The sequence below is a fragment of the Cricetulus griseus genome, assembly GCF_003668045.3.
Source record: "Cricetulus griseus strain 17A/GY chromosome 1 unlocalized genomic scaffold, alternate assembly CriGri-PICRH-1.0 chr1_0, whole genome shotgun sequence".
Classification (NCBI taxonomy): Eukaryota; Metazoa; Chordata; class Mammalia; order Rodentia; family Cricetidae; genus Cricetulus; species Cricetulus griseus.
Window position 1 is genome coordinate 136,800,834 of NW_023276806.1, and position 18,841 is coordinate 136,819,674.

An 18,841-nucleotide genomic window follows, 5' to 3' on the forward strand; every position below is an offset into this window, starting at 1 on the left:
ACCATGAAATCCTAGCTGCTGTGAGAGGGCAGCTAGTCACAGTTACCCTAGGTGGCTTTTCAGGAACAGACAGCTGATACCAACTAAAGCTTAAGCAACCACACCCTTCGGACTTCCAACATACCCATTACGGAGACATCATATTCTATGAGCAGCGTTGCTTCTTGTCCACACTGTTTAAGAATACTCATGGCCTCGGCATGGGTGGTTCCAAGAAGCCGAATTCCATCCACGCTGAGCAACCTGTCTCCAGGTTTGATGGTGCCTTCCCTAGAGAGAGAATAAAGGATCGGTCTTGATTAATTTTGCATAATGGGGCTCAGATTTAACAGCCACTTTGCCAGAGTCATGCTTTCAGGCACAGTCTGCCATCCATCCCATTTGCATTCTTTTCAGGCCTCAAGAATGACAGTGAGAGTGTAAAGAGGTAACCCTTAACAGAAAATTGCTGTAATACAAGAACCAGTAATGAGAAAATAACTACATATTAGCAAATAACCTGGTCACCCACAGTTAACTCTTGGAGGACAAATGTAAGAGAGGCACATTTTCCCTCTTGCAGGCTTTCCCTTCCAAGTCTAAAATTGATTTATTGGAGCCCAGGAAATAGCATTCACCTATTTTCCCCAAAGTCGGATTGAACAGAGGAGCCTTCTAATTCCATCCCATCTATTAGCCATGAGCCCAAGTGGAATAGGGAGTATTGGTGATATTTTTCCTAGTCTGTACATTTCCCTACTGAGTTATGAAGCCATTTGGCAGTCATTAGCGCCTATCCAGCCTCACCTGCTTTGGAAAAGGCAGGCAAATAATATTTTCCCTGCTGTGAACACAGTCTTAAGGCACTAGGAGATGATGATAAGACATTAGTGACCTGAACCATGGGTGCAGGGTGAAAGTAGCCCCCAGATCTCTGTCTCTGCTTGGGGGACAGACATGAGATGAGAAAGCCAAAAAGACACCTGTCAACTGTGGAACTGGGGAAGGCTATAAACGATCTCTGAAATAAACATCGTTCACTTAGATAATTCTAAGGTTTCACATTTAGTGCTCAGGTTTCTTTGGATTCTAATTCCATTTGACAATAATTTGTACCTTCCTCCTGAAATTCCTGTGAACCCTAAAAGTAAAGACTAATGAGGAATGTATATAAATTTATTTTCTTTAGAAAGAGCAGTTCCCAAGAGAAGCAAGGGCAAGAGAAAATTTGAAACTCTTCTGAAGTTAGTATTTTGTGTTGTCTCCTGCAAAGGCAAATAGATGGTAGATGTCTGCACAGTTGAGGCTCCAATATCTCCTCATTTTCTTATTTTACATGAAATATCATCTTCCTTAGAAGTGAGCTCACAGCATGGGTTCTTGAGGAAATGACACCTGAACATGGACCTCTAGTTCTCTTTAGTGTCTGTCTTAACTATACTGGGCCTTTGTTTGCTCAGCTGTGAGAAAATAAAATGCTTCACTTATAGGGTTATTGTAAGACTAAAAAATATAGTATTCACTAAGCAGGTAGTGTTCTTTCTGGAATATAGAAAGTGCTTCATAAATAGTATTTATTGGCCAGGCATTGGTGGCACATGCCTTTAATCCCAGCACTCCAGCACTTGGGATGCAGAGGCAAGCGGGTTTCTGTGAGTTTGAGGCCAGCCTGGTCTACAGAGCAAGTGCCAGGATAGGCTCCAAGCTATACAGAGAAACCCTGTCTCAAAAAAAACAACAAAATTAGTATTTATTGTGGTGACTTCTTTTCCAAAAGGTTTTAAAATCTATCTTGATTCTAAATGGATAGACAGAAGCAATCAGTGTATCCGCTTCCTACCCTTTAGCAATATCTAAGGAAGGAGTTGTGTTCCTCCATTATTCTAGAATTCGCTTTTGCTGTCAAAAGACGACAGAGACACAAGCATCTCCAGAGACACTTAGATTGTAAGTTTACTTGGGACCCAGAAAGGCTTATGAGGAAAATTCTAAGAGTACTTTTCCTTCACATACACAAATTCTCAAGGAAAAGAAATCTCTAGAGATTGACAAATTTCTTACATCTGAGTAAATGTCACTCCTCTCTGACATATCGGTTCATCACCATGAGCTGATGCTACAGCACAGGGATGCTGATCATCTTAAGAGTCACAGTACTGTCCCATCTTCCCAGATGGGAACATGCAATGTGGAAAGACACCGGCTATCTGCCTTGGAAGATCCTGCTTCTTTCTATCACTGCTTCGGGTGAGTCAGGACACCCAAAACACCCTTTTCTAAAAGCAAACAAACCTGAAAGATCGCCAGAGTTGTCTGTATCTACAGTGGAGGGAAATGAGTTGACAATCAAGTACTTGCCAGAGAGAAAATAAAGGAAGAATGAGGAGGGAAAAACCTTATTTTCTCTGCTCCCACAGCTCAAATTCTTGGAGCTCTCAGATTCCCCCATATAACTTGTCATCTAGCTGTTCCAATTAATCATTTGTTCTTTCAGCATCCCCAGCTGTAGTCAATCTACTTTGGATAATGATAAAGAAAGATGGAATTTACCTGTCAGCAGGCCCTCCAGGTCGAACACAGGTTATCACAACTGGACGAGACTTATTCCTGTCATCATGTGCTCCCCCTAGCAGGAAAAAAAAAGAGGGCACATCTTTAAAATACTCTCATTGCTGCCTTTAATTACTTACAAAGTACTGGCAGAGATATTGAAGTACATTTGTGCATATATGGAGGAGAATGTGCAATTTATCCTCTGGCATTTAAGACCGTTAAAGGGCTTATTCAGTTTAGGCAGAATGTTTTTGAAGTCACTACCTCTTTACTTCTCAGAATGATAGAAAACATTTGACAACGGGAATGGCAAGGGGCTCACTAATTAAAACTACTGGTTTTAATTAATTAGAGAACACCTCCCAGGCATAAACAATGCACAGGTATGCAAACCTCATGCTGAACAATGTAGGCTATAGGATGGATGAAGAAGCATGTCTTCAACCATATATAAAATAAAAAAAAAAACTCAAGGGCCATGTGGGAAAAAAGAGAGAGAAAGAAAGAAAGAAAGGAAGGAAGGAAGGAAGGAAGGAAAGAAAGAAAGAAAGAAAGAAAGAAAGAAAGAAAGAAAGAAAGGTGATCACTGTGGCAGGAGGAATCCTCATGACTGTGAAGTCAGCCTGGTCTATAGGCTATTTAGTATGCTCCAGGCTTGCAAGGTATCCCGTCTAGAACAAAACTAAGTGGCTTAAATGGACACTATAAAAAGTAAAGTGTTCAAAATATAAGGGAAGATTTGGCAGAGTTTGTCACACTAATTGCAAACAGGGATTCAAATTTTGCACAAGGAAAATGTCTCTAGAGGAGCTTATAGAGCTATGACTTGGAGCTTCAGATGAAAGTTAATCCATGAGAAATTTTCATTTTGATTAATCCAGGACTGGTTTGTACAAGTTCCTTCATCTGTGCTCCCCAGCATGTGCTTGTGGCTACCAGTGAGGGACCACTCACCACAGTCCAGATGTGGCAACTCACCCCACATCTGGACAGGACAGAGTTCATGACCTATTTCCTGATAGTCAGCTGACACCTTTCAAGTCATTCATTGGTCCTTGTTCTACACACACACACACACACACACACACACACACACACACTCCTTTCTGCAAACAAGTTTCCCCAATGCTGAAAATGGTAGTTTTAGGCTTAACAGTTCCTGTTTTTCTATTCTTTCTTTGGCTTGAATTTCTTATCCATTGTTTCCCTGGGAAATCATGTGAGCAGTCTCTAGTTTGCAGTATCAGATACACAGGTTACATATGAAGGCCATCATCAGCTCTTCTTCAGTGAGTGTGTGGTGTAACAGACTGTCACTTACCAAACCTGGCACAGGGGGAAGTAAATGAAAGGAATCCAGCCCAATAGAAAGGTTAAGAAGCATTTGCTTTTGCAAGGTATTCCTAAAAGGTACACTTGCACTTCTGTGATGGAACCGATTTAGAAAAGGATTCAGGTTGAAAACAGCAAGAAAACTTCCCATAATTTTCTCCGATGCAAGCTTAAATATTAAACACTGAATGCATGTTAATTGAGTTCTAAACTTCTTGATTGTTGATATTTTATCATTATTGAAATAGTGCACTAAAAATGTGCTTAGGTTCTAGGAATTTGATTTTTCAAAGTAAAATATTCAACTCTGACAAGTGATGCTAACTGGTTATAATGACATCCAGGTTGGACATGGAGCTCATGGTAGAGGAGCTCAGCATGCATGAGACCCCAGGTTCAATATTTAGCTCCAGAAAACAAAGACAATGCCAATGTCACAGGAAAGATCACATGTGAATATCAAGCATATATTTCAGCCTCCAGTGATCTGTGCATATATACACATAAACTTTTGAAATCTCTGAAAATTGTTTAAAGGATATTTTGGTAATATTATGTGTGGAATTCAGTTGCATCTATTCACTTTATTTTGTAATGATAAATTGTTATTGGCTCAGATTTCTCATTAGCAATTTGATTTATTGTCAATTAATCTTATAGTAACTATCCACAAATATGTTCAGCAGAATTAATCTTGGCTGCAGTTATTCAATAATTAGGAATTTTTGCATGTGTTTTAAAAACATTTACCCTTACAGTTTTTAAGGGAAAGAAGATTTGTATAGACCATCTTTCAGCCTAAATACCTTCTAGAGAGAGTTTTCACTAATCTGTCCAATTATTTTTGTTCAAAATTTTAAAATGGTTGTGGTTAGTAACCTGGCCTTGGAACCTATTGTGACTCTTAAAAATAGGGTTTGGCAAGAGACATTTTATAACCAGAAAACTGCCATAATCACTGAGCCTGTTGGGAGCCAAATATCAGGGCTTGGCATGAAATTCTAGGCCATGCTTGGCAGGCCACATAGTTAACCTTTACATAGCAACCTCAGCTCAAGAAAAGAAACAACCCAGTTCTCCACCCACAGGCTCAGTCACCTAGGCAATCTCTTCCTGGACCTCTTACTCATGAACTCTTTACCGTGCCAAACATCCTCTTTGTGGCTTCCTAATATCCTGCCTATACTAACACCTGGTACACAAACAACCCATTCTGCCCCTCCCCATATCCTGACTATGTAAGCTAGCCTGAGAAAAATAAAGTTTGCTACTTGATCAGAATCCTGTCTTGTGGTAGTTCTTTCTGCGTCTCTTGTCCCCATTCCCTATCCCTGACTCTCTTGCCCCAGGTTGACGTCCTGCAGGTCGGGACAGAGCCAAACCATATAATACACTCCTAGCTTATCCTTTGTTTTACTCACTTAGTGGAAGCTATCAACTCGTGTCTTAAATTCATTGACCTTAATTCTTTGAGGTAGGATCACTGTCTTAAGATGCCACAGCACTTAATGTTATCCTGACATGTGGATGTATGCTTACTAAATATTTCATTGATTTGTTTGCTAATGACTAGTCCAGATTAGAACTAAGTATCCAGAGCTCAGCAGTAAAGAAAAGCTTGTCCGAGTGAACACAGCTGTTTAGTGCTTGATGCTTATATATTTACTAAGATGCTTGTTAATGTTCACTAATATTTCATCAATCATTACTCCTGAAAAGTACATTGTTATAGGTAACAATAACGACAGAAAAAAATTCCCCCCAGATTTGTAGTGTTAAATTTCCTGATGCATACATAATTATTGGATCTTGTTATCACAATATGGATTAAGAGCTGCTAATGTTGCAATAGTCTTTCAGGGATGAAATCGCTAATAAGAAAAACAAAGTCATAAAAACCCACAGTCATAGTTCAGAATTAATGGAGTCACTTGAACTCTTTAGTATCAATGTCACCCCTTAATGAGACAGATTGGGCTGATACACATGGGTACTCCAAGGATTAGATTATCTTTGGTCCATTTTTAGAAAGCTGAAATAATAAAATTTATTTCAAAAGAAAGTATTTTAAACCAAGTGATTAATCCTTGGATTAAGCAGAACTTCGTTTTCTATGATGTCACATTTTGAATGTACTTAGGATTTCTTTAGCTATCCGTGTTTCATTTGGGCTGCTGGCATCTTAGTCAAACAGCTGTCTATGTGTCAGAACATCTGTTTGCATCTGCTGATCTATTGATTGTGATCCTTAATCCTTAAGCCACACCTATCAATATTTTTGATTCAGCAATACAGACCAGACACACGAACAAAGGGACAATGGAAGTTGCTAAGTCAGTATGGTCATTGGGATCTGACCATACTACTAAAAGTAGCTACTCATGCTGTACACTGAACTAAAACAAAATTGAGTTTGGCATTTGTTTGATTCTTTTTCATTGTCTTATGTGCTTAATGATAACTTCACCCTAGGGAAGTTTTTAAGGATGCCTTTTAGTATCTCACCGAGAAATTCTCTAGGAACATCTGAGGGTCCACAGTTATTAACCATCACCTACCTCGTATTACAAAACCAAAGGTGTTGCCTTCTTTGTGCAAAGTGACCTCCACTGTTCGGAACATAACACTCGATCCTTGTACAGCTGTATATAGGAACAAGATGGGAAAGCATAAGTTTAAGGCCATAATAACATTTCTATTATAACTTTTTCAATGAGACACAGTAGGCTTGCAAGTTCTGTTGCAAATAATTTATTTTGAATTAAAAAGTAATAGTACCTATGAAGTCTGAGAAAAAAGAATTGTAATGACATACAGAGACTATGAGTAGTTAACAATATAAATGGCCCATATTGTTCCAAGAAGAAACAAAGTCATAGCTAGTTCCTTCTTTGTGGAGAGACGCATTCTAGATAGGGAATGATATTTATATTGCTTGAACTCTACATAGCAAGCAAGGCAATCTTCAATAAATAGAAACATTTCCCTTTGTGAAATACAAAAGCAATATGACTGTTGAAAAACTTATGAAATAATATCTGCATTCATTTTTAGTTTTGAAGCAGAAATATGAAGAAAATTCAATTTTCTCAGATCACAGTCAATAGATTGCTGATGCAAACAGATGTTCTGACACACAGACAGCGGTTTGACTAAGATGCCAGCCGCCTAAATGAAACAGGGATAGCTAAAGAAATCCTAAGTACATTCAAACATTGAGGATATAGAAAACAAAGATCTGCTTAAATCTGCCTATTACCACTGTGTTCTATTGTTTGCCTTTTATTGCTCTCCTTTCAAAAAGGAAATTGTACTGCTGAGTTGAAGTCTCTAATTATATTATACCATACATTTGGGTATCTGTCATATAAAGGCATAGTCACTAAAATATTCTGTGAAACTGCTTTTGGGAAACAATGAGTGGTTCTGACTGTATGATAGACTATTGCTATATGAAAAATTGTACAAATTAGTATTTTAACATGACAAGTACAGGAATGATTTTCTTTGTGGACAAAGAAGACTTGTATGCTGTTTAGAAGTAGATGGCTTCCAATTCTTTAAAACATTGTACAGGAGAAGCTGGGAATGGGGGAGCATACTTGTAGTCACAGCACTTAGAAGGCTAAGGCAGGAGAATTGAAAGTTCAAGGCTAGTCTGGGCTACAGAGTTATTTAAAGGACAGTCTAGGCTACATGGTGAGATGTATGTCAAAAAAATATAATAATGTCTACAACCATAGTTATCATCAATAACACATTTTTATACTGTTACTAGAGCTTAATATGTTTCAATAAGAGCTACCAATACAAAACCCATGATTTATGATGCCTGAGTTACAACATGTTGGCTTTACTGTGACATAGAATGTACTCACAATATACCTTGCTTGCACTTTCTGTGAGATACTCAACAAATGACATGAGCTACTTGGCATTTAATTAAAAATAAGCCTGTGATGATGCTTTACTGAAAACTGGGCTAATTTCGTGGCATGAGTACATTTCAGGTGGGTCTGGCTGAGACGTTTGGTTGGTTAGGGTTATTTAAAGTATCAAAACTTCACAACGGCTTCAACTCCAGTTTGGTTTCTCAAGACATAGCTCCATCCAAAGTCAAGGAGCTTCTGCATATAGACATTTTAAAAGAACCATTGAAAATTACTCACTTCTCGCCATCTGTACAACTAGCTAGTGGTTTAAATTAAGCATTTGTTGTGGTTATTTTTAAAGATAAGAAATGCTAAACCCTTAAAGGGACCCTGTAGGAACAATGATAAAAGCTAAACATTAAACTCAGAGTCAGACTGGTACACAAATTTGATCTGCCAACTACCAGGCTGGAACATAAAGTACAGGAAAAAGCTGGATATGTTGACAAATAGCATAAATGCACAGCTGAACAAATGTTTGGCTATATGGCAGATTTAATTGAATGTCATTTCCAGGCTATCAGGGGAATTTCAGTTTACTCTAATCAACTAGATACAAACAAATGAAAGAATTGGGGGATAGTTTTAATTAAATGAAGAATAAAATTGGCCTTGAACTAAATGATTTCTTATCTCCATGACCCAACAAGCCACTCAAAGAAACTAGTTTTGAACACGATATATATTTTCATTTTATTGGTGTGAGGAAGGCAAAGACATGGCGAGAAATACCCGATGAACATCTAATGCGTGCCCAGAACTCAGAAAAGTGGTTTGCAAATATTATTTTATTTAATCATTAAATCATCTTTCAATTATACACAACCAAATTCCAGCTCTGGGCCACCTGTGCTTGTTGGCTGAATGTCTGTCCTGGGAGTGTGCAGTACTGGAATTTTAATTTTGTTTTAGCTTTCTATAGCAGGCCACAAAATTCTTATAGTCAAATCTAGTCTGTGTGAAAACTAAGGGATTCCCCACAGCTTCAGATCATTTGCATGCTACTCTTCATCATTTAAGATGATAGCTGTTATTGTTGGCAACATTTTAACACAATTAACAAAACATATTGGATCTTTATAGCTTCTATTCACACTATTGGCCCTGGCTGACTTCGTTTGCACACCCAGTATTGGTATCCTTGTGTTGAGTGTGTAAATGTTACTCATTATTCTACAGAGATGTAATGAAGAGGCTTAGCCAAAGGATCAAAGGGCTAGGCAAGGTTGCCTCAGTATTTTAGTTGTACCATGGTTCCATTTTTCTGTTTGTGTAAATACGTGCGTGTTTCTGGAAAGCTGTTTTACTACAGTAGATGAGATTGCTCCTAGTCAAATAGTCATCCACCATCCATCTTCCCGTGGTTCTCACCACCAACAGAACAGGAGTTGAGCTGTTTCTCAGGTCATCATGTTCCCTTGCCCATGTGTCCTGCTTTGCCCCTGTGAGGCTACAGGATACAAGTAGAGGCTAGAAATGTGCTCCAGTGGGTGAACCTGCCCTCTTCCCCTTTGCCACAATGAGGGGGCTATAGAGCAGAGCTCCTACAGACTCCACATCAGAATGAACAGCATGGAGGGATTCTTCAGATGCTCCTCCTTAATTACCACTCCCACTATGATGACCCCGTAGGGTCGAACAGAGATGCCACACAGTGACATGCATTCACCCACCTATTTGAGTGAAGAAAAGATTCCTTCTGTTGGAGAGCTGGTCTCACTCAGCTGGTGATTTAAAGGGAGATAAAAAGACCTGACAGATTTCTCTTTTTAATTATTAAACAGGGGAAAGCTATAGTTCCATGGTTTAAATGGAAACACCATTTAAGTAAATAGAATGTCCCCAAATCACATTCTTTCTCATTGTTTAAGCTGGTGATAAAATGTTAAGTGTCAACTGAAAACGGATAAGAATTCCTTAGCATTTCAAAATTCCACTGGGGTTACATGAACAGAGAGTGTGAAGGTACTTTTGGGATCAATGTTTGATGCATAAATACAGAGGATACACTTTGCTCATGTCCTCCCCAAGTAGTTCTGAAAGCAATAGATAATTTTCAAGTTAAAGTGAAGTATGGAACACAGGTAGACCAAGTATTTCATTTCCATAAAGAAACCAAACCTTAGGAAAGATAAATGGATTGCCCAAGGTCAGATTTTAATTTTTTATTTTAATTTATCAGATTGCAGACATACCTTCTCGGCTTTTTCTGAGCCCTTGAGTAGGCTGAGAATCAGACAACTCTGATGTGGGTGTGTGGTTCTTGGTATTGGGTGGGGGTGGAGGTGGGGGGTAGAGAGACACTAGCTTGGATGGGTCTCAAGTAGCTGCGATGGACTGTTTAGTTTCAGTGCTCCAAGCTAAGTACAGGAGAGGCTTGTTAATGCCTTTCACCTTCCTGAACTCCTAGGTCTTATTAATTTCTCAAACATAAGAGAAATAGATAGAGATTATCCTTGGAGGATAGGCCTCTTCCATCTGAATTCTATCACGAAAAATACTTTGGTGTTTAAAAGCATATTTTCTCTCTTCCTGTCAGTTTTATTGCATGAGGAAGTCAAATCTATTTAGGTACCAGTCTCAGCAGATTTAACTCCTAAACACGTTGGATACCAACCTTTTCCTCTTTAACTCTGTAGATGCTGTATTAGTCAAAGATATCTCCTCTCTAGGAAAATAAGTAACAGCCTCTGGCCAATAGGTCTGAGGACCTATTTTCTATTTAGTTTCTAAAATGGTAACTCAAAACAAGCTTGTCTGACAATACAGTTTTAAGAGACCTTAAGGATTTTTCAACACCCACATCTTCCGTGGGGCCTCATCATTTGATTCCTGATGCCTCACTGGCTGCATCCCTACCCTGGGTATCTTTGCCTTTCCTCTGTGCTCTGACAACCCCATCCTGTCCAGCCTGAGCAGAACACCGTATCCTCTTACTTTATTGCTAGACCCTTTGAGCATGGCGGTCCTCTTCCTATTCTGTCTGTACCATCCCTTCCCATTCTCCCCAAGTCCACAGCTCTGAATCATCCATGATACCAGACAAATCCCCATTCTGGGCCTGACCCTATAAACTATATGGAATTCCTTTAGGAAGAGAATGTGTTTTACTGATACACACACCCAGTGGAAGGCAAAGGTATAAATGAGAGACACGTCTCCATAGAGCTGGTTTTCTTAACCCCTGGAAATGCTTTGAGATAATGATTTAAAGGCAAATAGACCTTCATAAAGTTAAAGAAACCACAGTGCCCTTATAACAGTAACAGTAATAGTGGCTAATATTTGCCAAGTATGTAGCAATGGCCTAAGTATGTGATCACACTGCTGAATTCCTACATGGCTAGAGTACATCTAGCCGTGACTGTAGCCATTTAAAGGGCATCCCAAGGCTCAGAGAATTTAACAGAGCCCTGGTGCTTAATTCTGGTCCCCGAGTCCCAAACACCTCTGCATTACCCTCAGTCTCAATTTACATTGAAACCACTTGCCCACATTGCTGGCTGGTTCCTTGATATTTCTTTGTATATGGCAAACACGCATCTCAAATATATTCAGTCTTCCCCCAACACGTCAGTTCTCCCTGCCATTTTGCCCAGCCCCACTAATGGTAACTATGGCATTCCAGTTGCTCAGGCTCAAAATCTTGGCATGACCCCAACTCTATGCACAGCCTGCCTCACATTCATTAGGAAACCCCGTTGGCTCCTCAGTCAAAACACACAGCATCAGACTGTATTCCTTCTTCATCACCACCATTTCTCATGTGGGTCACTTTAGTATTCTCCCAACATGGCTTCCTATCTTTGTCTCCAGAAGCCATTGCCTCTTTCTACAGCTGCCAGAAAGCCTTGAGTACTGTGGGATCATGTTTCGTATCTGTTTGAAGCCAGGCTTCCCAGGTCATTGAGAATGCAGCAAAAAGGTCTTGCCAGAGGCCCACTCGAGTACCCCATCTTACATTTCTAACCTTCTCTTAATTCTCTTCCTGCTCATTCTAGTCTCCCCATGGTGGCCTCAATGCTTCTAGAACAATCACCGGTATTGTCTAGCCTTTTTGCTCTTATCAATGACTGTTTTTTCTCTGTGGAGCGTTTCCTTCAGAAATTCATACAGCTGTTTCCCTCACTGCCTCCAAGTTCTGGATCTGTGTCATTTTCTCAATTACTGTTCCCAACCTCTCTATTTAACACTGTTCCTACCCCACCCCCAATTACTTCTGATATATTTTCCCCGTCCCTTAGGATATAACATGGTTATTATGGTTTTTGCTAAACACTGCCTTACCCTTGTAGGGTGTAATGTCAACTGATGTTCCTAGAATGCAGTCATGGCTGGAGCACAGTAAATATTCAACTCACTGCTGAACACAGATTGTCACCAACTATTCATAATAATCTTAAGTTCTCACTGGTAGGAAAGAACGAAGAGCTGTCTAGGGTCATATCTCTGGTGACAGCTCATCAGAGGAGATGGGAAACTGGAACAGCGTAGCTTCAACACAAGGCAGCCATAACACACAGCAGAGCCATACCTCACGAGAGTGAGGGATTGGCCTTTGGAGGCAGACAGGCAGGGTTCTAATACTTTGTAGCCTACTAACTGGAGAAAGCCTGGCCTTGTAACTTTGAAGGATAAAAAGAACGATTACACATGTCTGTCTTGTAGCTTCGATTACTTGTTCCATTATTTATTAAAAACTTGTGTCAGTGTTTTACAAATGCTGACTCAGTCACTACTCAGGCCAAGCAGTGATCGCCATTTTGCAGGTGGGGAAACTGAGACATAAAGCTTAAGTAGCCCTCTCAAAGACACAAAGCAGGTAAAAGTGAAGCCAGATTTAACAAGGTCTTGAACTCTGTCTGCTGCATTCATTACTATCATCATTACTTAATAATAATTAGATGTGATACTATCTTTTGATTTTTTTTCATGAGCTTATCTACTGAAGGAGTCAATATAAAACATGTAGACATGCTTTTCCTAAATGTAAGAACAATATTTGGATAGTACTTAAAGCATGGATTTTTAAAAAATCATGTTAACTGTTTATTGAACTGGCTTAAGTGGCAAAAATGTTCAAAGATCACTTTAATGGAACAAATACAGCTTCTAGATGGTTTCATGGCTAACTGTGTGCTTTCAGTTCTTTCTGAGGAGATGTGTAGTCTCCTGTTTCAAGTCACTTTGAAATATGAAGCAACTGCTCTCCCACTGCTGGAGTGGCATTGATGGCAAAGAGAAAAAGAGAAGCCAGCTGTGGTAGGAAGCTGTGCCAGGGTTGTTTTACTTACAGACTGGTGGCAGCTCATACTCCACTTCCAGGACAACTCTTTCCCCAACATTTTTCAGCAAGCTGATGATCTCGTCGTGACGGAATTTGGCCAGGTTGATTCCATTCACTGCTTTGATGTAGTCACCCACATCCAGCTGGTCACTTCTGCAAAACAATGTCGCTACAGTGGACACATAGGCCACTCTTGGTTTTCATGTTTCCTCATCTAGCTTAAGAGGTCAACATAACAAATACCTGGCTTCCTAGGCTGTGACTGGACCCTAAAAGAAGATGTGTAGCTGAGCACAGGTGGGATGCCTTTGAGCTAGCCTACTCAGCCTGCCTGCTGCTATACACTGGTATCTGCCTGCTATATAATGTAACACAGTGGTACCTAGCACATCTGTCTTTGGTGTGGCTCTAATTGTTCCCCAAACTTTTTGCCTCTTTTATTTTTAAAACATAAAACAAAACAAAAATTTGAAAACATCAGTTGCTTGCCCCCTAGCATTGCTTCTCTAGGGATGGGTCCTGATCCTAGATACTTCAAATCTTTCCCCCTTCTTCTCTTTTACTTTAGTTTCCTGCTTTTTGGACATTTCAGATCTTTTTAATGTCTTTATTGGGAGTGGGATCAGAGTCAGAGCCAAAGAAATAGTCAACATACTTTGTTTCTTATTGTTTGCATTTCAAAGAATAAAAGTTGTCTGTAACTGATCAGAACTGATAAAAAGAATACTGAGGAAGAAGAAATTATAGAGAAAGATGTGGGTTTTAGGGTCATTTCTACCATCTCTCATGGCACCCGCACTGCTCTGGGCTACCAGACAAACTTCCAAAGCAAGAGCAGGCACTGAGACCAGTGGCCCAAAGGCAAAGTGTATGTCACTGGACACAGTGACAAAGTAAGCTTACTGCCCTGTGCTTCCTCTAGGAAACCTCTTATGTCCTGGTGAGAAAGAATAGTCTCCTTGGTAGAAAAGGAAACACTTGCCCTGGAAACCTGGAACTATGCCCCCCTCTCTTCCTCACTCCATATTTCGCATCTTATGGGTCATCTGCTCCAAATTTAGTAGATCTGAATGTCACTTTCCCACTGTGGCCTACATGCTATCCAGAGGCACAGTCAGACCTTAAGCAATTCTGTCAAAATTAAACTTTCGAGAACTGGGCTGCTACCGAGGTGACATAGCAGTGGCTTCAGCACAGCCCAGGCAAGCTGCTGGCAGAGCCAGGGAGCCATTTCTGAAGCATGCCCGCTGTGCAACTGTGGAGAGTCGCTGCCTGGCAGATGACAGCTGTCGTTTATCTATCAGTAACCTTTTCTGGTAAACTCTATTTTTTTTTAATTAATTATGCCCTTGTTCCTTTTTCTCTGTTTCTCCACAAAGCAGTTACCTGGCAGCAATCCCTCCTTGCCGCAGGTTGGACACTCTCGGCTTGCCATCTTTGTCAATTCCTCCTGATACCGTCAGGCCGAGCGTGGTACCTTCCTTCTTCATCAGCTCCACCACGGTGGAGCCCTTGAATTCCTCTGCAAAAGAGAAGCATTCAGCCCGTTAAACGAGAGAATAACCACCAGTGTTGGCTGTTGGCTAAGTGATTCCACTTTCTGCATTTCCCCTACTTTTTCTGTTATGAGAAAAGACCTCTGTTTGCATGGTAATTGCTGTGTCTCATGAAGTTGACTGTGCAGATGGCACTGAGAAAGGCATTCTAGGAGAGATGATTAACCCAGCACTGGTGAGCTAGTCCACTCTGGTTTAACAATAAACAGTCTGAATCCTCTTAGGTACGAATGACGGTATGCTCCCCGCGGTTTCTGCCATTCACTAGAGACTTATTTTCTATTATAACTCAAAATGCAACACAATGTTGTCTGCTAGAAGGAACACAGTTTTAAATAATCATACAAATGCATAAAACATGGTGGCCAACTCTCCGATGAGTGTTCTCTACATGTTGGAGAAATATTACCAACACCATTTAATCTTTAAAAAAATCAAAGGACCAGGTGACACTTTCTACCATTTCATGTAGAGTATGTCACCACACAGAGGGACAGCATTGTCTACAGGATTTTGGGGTAACTGCCCCCAAACTTCCCCTATTGGGGAGCACAAGATTTAAAGCTCACAGATTTTGTGGGAATAACATCTACACACTAATCAAGAAGTCTAATCTTTTGATTTTAGCTAAGGTAGATGGTAGAGTAGCTTTAAGAATATACTTCTTTTTAGTTGGGAGGTATTGTATGAGTGAAGAATCTATTTTCTACTAGAGAGAGAGAGAGAGAGAGAGGGAGAGAGAGAGAGGAGACACAGTCAACATTTGTTATGTGGAAGCTACTGTGATAAACTCTGTATTAGAGGGTGAAGACATGTAGGTTTGTTTCTATAAGGAAATTAGGTGTCAGGTCCTTCCCAGATTCCTGGTTGAATCTCAAAAATCATGAAAAACCCAGTTCCTTTAATTTAATTTTTTCTTTGGAATATAAATCCATTAATCTGGGTACCTCAAAAGCTGGTAATAGTCAATTACCCTCTCATTTAAAAATATTTTAAGTCTGTTCCTAAGAGCTAGTTTTAATTCCAAGAAAGAAAACATTTATGTCCCAGTTAATTAAGTCATTTGTACAGTCATTAATTCAGTAAGTCATTGAAGGCTTACAAGGAGCCAAACACCAAAAACTCAAAGATGGAAAACGTTAAGGCCATTATCTCAAGATGCTCAGAATAGGCACAGAGGCAAAGCCACAGTGTGGGGTGTGGGAAGGCAGACAGAGGAAGTCATCCTGGAAACAAGGGAAAAGAAAGGTGTGTGTTTCCAAATGCAAGAACTATTTTGCAGCGTTGCCTCCCGACCAATCTGCTCAATTTATTGATTAGGATTAGCTGAGCAGCAGCCCAGACCAAAGAAGGAATATAAATGAAGCAAAGCCCAGAAGCAAAGGTAGAATGTTCTTGGAAGAAAATGTGCTGAATCACAAGGACGTTGACTGCCAATAAGTATCTTTAGTCTCACAAGGAACTGATTCAGTCTGTTAGGCTTGTTTCCAACAGGAGTGGGAGAGAAGAGGAGGTCCCGGAGAGGGCGGGATCTGCTTCTGGAATTTGCTTCCTGCTAACCTACAGGCTCTACTCAAACCATCAATCATTTCATGTCTTTTTTGGTGTTTAATGTTTGCATAATGATGCAATGGCAAGAGCAATGAAGACAGATACCTTCATTTGCATGAGTTTGCTTATATATCAAGACTTTACTGAACAAACAGCGCAGTAAAACAGGGGGACTTGGGCAAGTCAATATGTACTGCAATTTCTTCCCTTTGTGATTTAAATTGCAAATATCCGTCCACAAAAGAAGACCACAGCAAATACAGGGCTTTCAAATTCTCAGCAGCCCAGGGAACAGATAACACCTAGCTGACAAAGAAGAAATGGCTCCAGATTTGAGGTTTCCCTAATCACCATATTTAATTATCATTCAAAGAAAGAAAAGAAATGGCAGGTTTACATCTGCACCACCGCTTATTCAACATACCTGACATGAGTCTCACTTGTAGCCTGTCATCTAGCGGTCTGCTATTTTTCTTTCAGTCTTTTAAGATATAAAAGCTTTGAAGAGAAGGAATAGCCATGACGAAGGAAAGCAAAATGATCATAAAAAATTCTTAGAACAATATGAAAATTTAGTAACATAGATTTTTTTTTTTTACAAAAGTAACATGCATGACAATGTACAGATAGCTTGTGTGTGTGTGTGGTGTGAATGTACATGTATGCTTGTGTGTGTCTCTGAGTGAGTGTGCACATATGATGGCCAGAGATTGGCACTGACCATTTTCTTCAATTGTTTGATATCTTACGTTTTCTTTAATGCTAAAAACAAGAACAAGAACAAAACAAAAAGTGAAACAGGGAAAAGCCCTATCAAGCATCAGCTAACACTCCAATAGAGAGCACAAACTGCCATAAACAGGTTCAGTTTTCCTAAATTAATCTATGAAGTTAACAGTATCAATAAATGGATCAATATGATGTTTGGGGAACGTGACAGAATTTGTATAGCCATAGAAACAGAATTTGCATCCTTGTGGAGGTTCTTCGGGAACTTCCCGAAGGATCTAGTTTGTTCTTTATTTATTTCTGGGAAAGAGTAGGAAAAGCCTGCCCATCACGCCTCCCTGACAGAAGTCATGGAATGGTGACTGGATGTCACATGACCAAAGACAGCTCTTAGAAAAAGGGAGCTAGGGTAGAGAGGCCAGTGAAGTCCTTACTGCCTGACTCCCCAAGTTGCTCAGACTCCAGATGTGCTTGGATATATAGAACAAATAAAACAAAATTTAATGATAATAGAATAAAGCACCAGAAATGAATAATGGACACAGTGCATTCTGAACTCATAGTGAACCATCTATTAGATTACTATGTTTTCATAAAGATGTGTCAGGATAATGTTTGGTTCTGTGGAAGCCTAGATTTCTAGACACTCCTACCTCATTGTTTATTCAAAATTATTAGGCTTAGACTAGTAAAAGGGAGTTAATCTTGTTTTTCTGGAAGATTACTGAAGTTTATGCGCTAAATAGAGAGGGAATTACTAATGCTATGAGCTTTGCTGACACTTGGGAGGGGGTGTAAGTGATGATTACTCTAGGGTGGCAACTGCTATGAATGAATAGACAGAGACCATAGTGCTGAAGCCTGTGAGAGTCCTGCTTCATGTGAGAAAGCGGTGTTCTGGATGGTTTCTGAGAACCTCAGTCTTGAAGGCCGCCCAGGTAGAGGACTGGAGGCAGGGGAGGGGTTACAGTCCCAGGATGCTGGCATGTGCTAGTCCTTGCAGTTTCTCAGTCCAGCTACGTCCCATGGCACCTACAAAACTTTGGAGGTACTAATTTCTGGGTCTCCAACTGAACCAGAACTCCCGTTGGCAGGATTGCTCTGTATTATATTTGTTTCCACAGTTAATAAAAACATTAGTTAAAAAACTTTTATGCAGAAAAATTTGACATCCACATTACAACTTGGCAGTTACTCAGGGGTTTATGGTGCACCTGTATCAAGCTTTTAATGATAAGTGGAGATCATTGTAGATTCATATGTGTAAGGAATAACGAGGAAGGCATTGTACCCTTTGTCTATTGCCAGAATCTTGTGATGTTGTAAGACATCGTACCCAGGACAGTAGCATCAGTGGAATCAAGTCACACAAAATTTCAGTTAGCATAGGCATAAGAGCATTGCTCTTCTGTAGACACACCCTTTTCCCACCTGTGCACCCCCTTCCTTAACCTCTGGCGACCTATAATTGCTGTTTTTGTAATTGTGGTGTTTCAAGAATGTTAAATAAGTGGAATCATGTACTGTGAATGAAAGTAAACCCTTCAGGGCTGACCCCCTCCTCCTCTTTCTCCTCTTCCTCTTCTGACATTTAGCATCATTCTCTACTATTTCATCCAAGCTAAGTTTTTTCTTTTTCTTTTCTTTTCTTCAGTAGTCTGTGAGAACTAGTCACACTACAAGCTATACTGTGGTTTGTGTAACTATTACCTATTGAGAGACATCTTGTTTGTTTCAGATTTCTGTTATTATTAATGAGGTCACCATAAATATTCACGTGCAGGCTTTACACCAACATAAGCCTTCATTTCTCTGGAATAAATGCCTAGGGTTATAATCTGTAAGTCACAGAGTAGCTAATATTTAGTTTTCTTAGAAACTGTCCCACTGCTTTCCAGAGTACTTACTCCATGTTATGTCTC

At 39.9% G+C, this 18,841-nt stretch overlaps 1 protein-coding gene across 5 annotated transcripts in view; it reads right to left on the reverse strand.

Annotated features, from left to right (window-relative positions):
• Grip1 (glutamate receptor interacting protein 1) overlaps positions 1 to 18,841 on the reverse strand; it is a 347,662-nt gene that overhangs the window by 106,778 nt on the left and 222,043 nt on the right. For all 5 annotated transcript variants that reach the window (XM_035451192.1, XM_035451190.1, XM_035451191.1 and 2 more), the window contains exons 3-7: positions 14,470 to 14,605; positions 13,091 to 13,236; positions 6,423 to 6,506; positions 2,530 to 2,605; positions 125 to 270 (exon numbers count right to left, since the gene is read on the reverse strand). In XM_035451192.1, the coding sequence (XP_035307083.1) occupies positions 125 to 270; positions 2,530 to 2,605; positions 6,423 to 6,506; positions 13,091 to 13,236; positions 14,470 to 14,605 (588 nt within the window). The remainder of the gene's footprint in view (positions 1 to 124; positions 271 to 2,529; positions 2,606 to 6,422; positions 6,507 to 13,090; positions 13,237 to 14,469; positions 14,606 to 18,841) is intronic.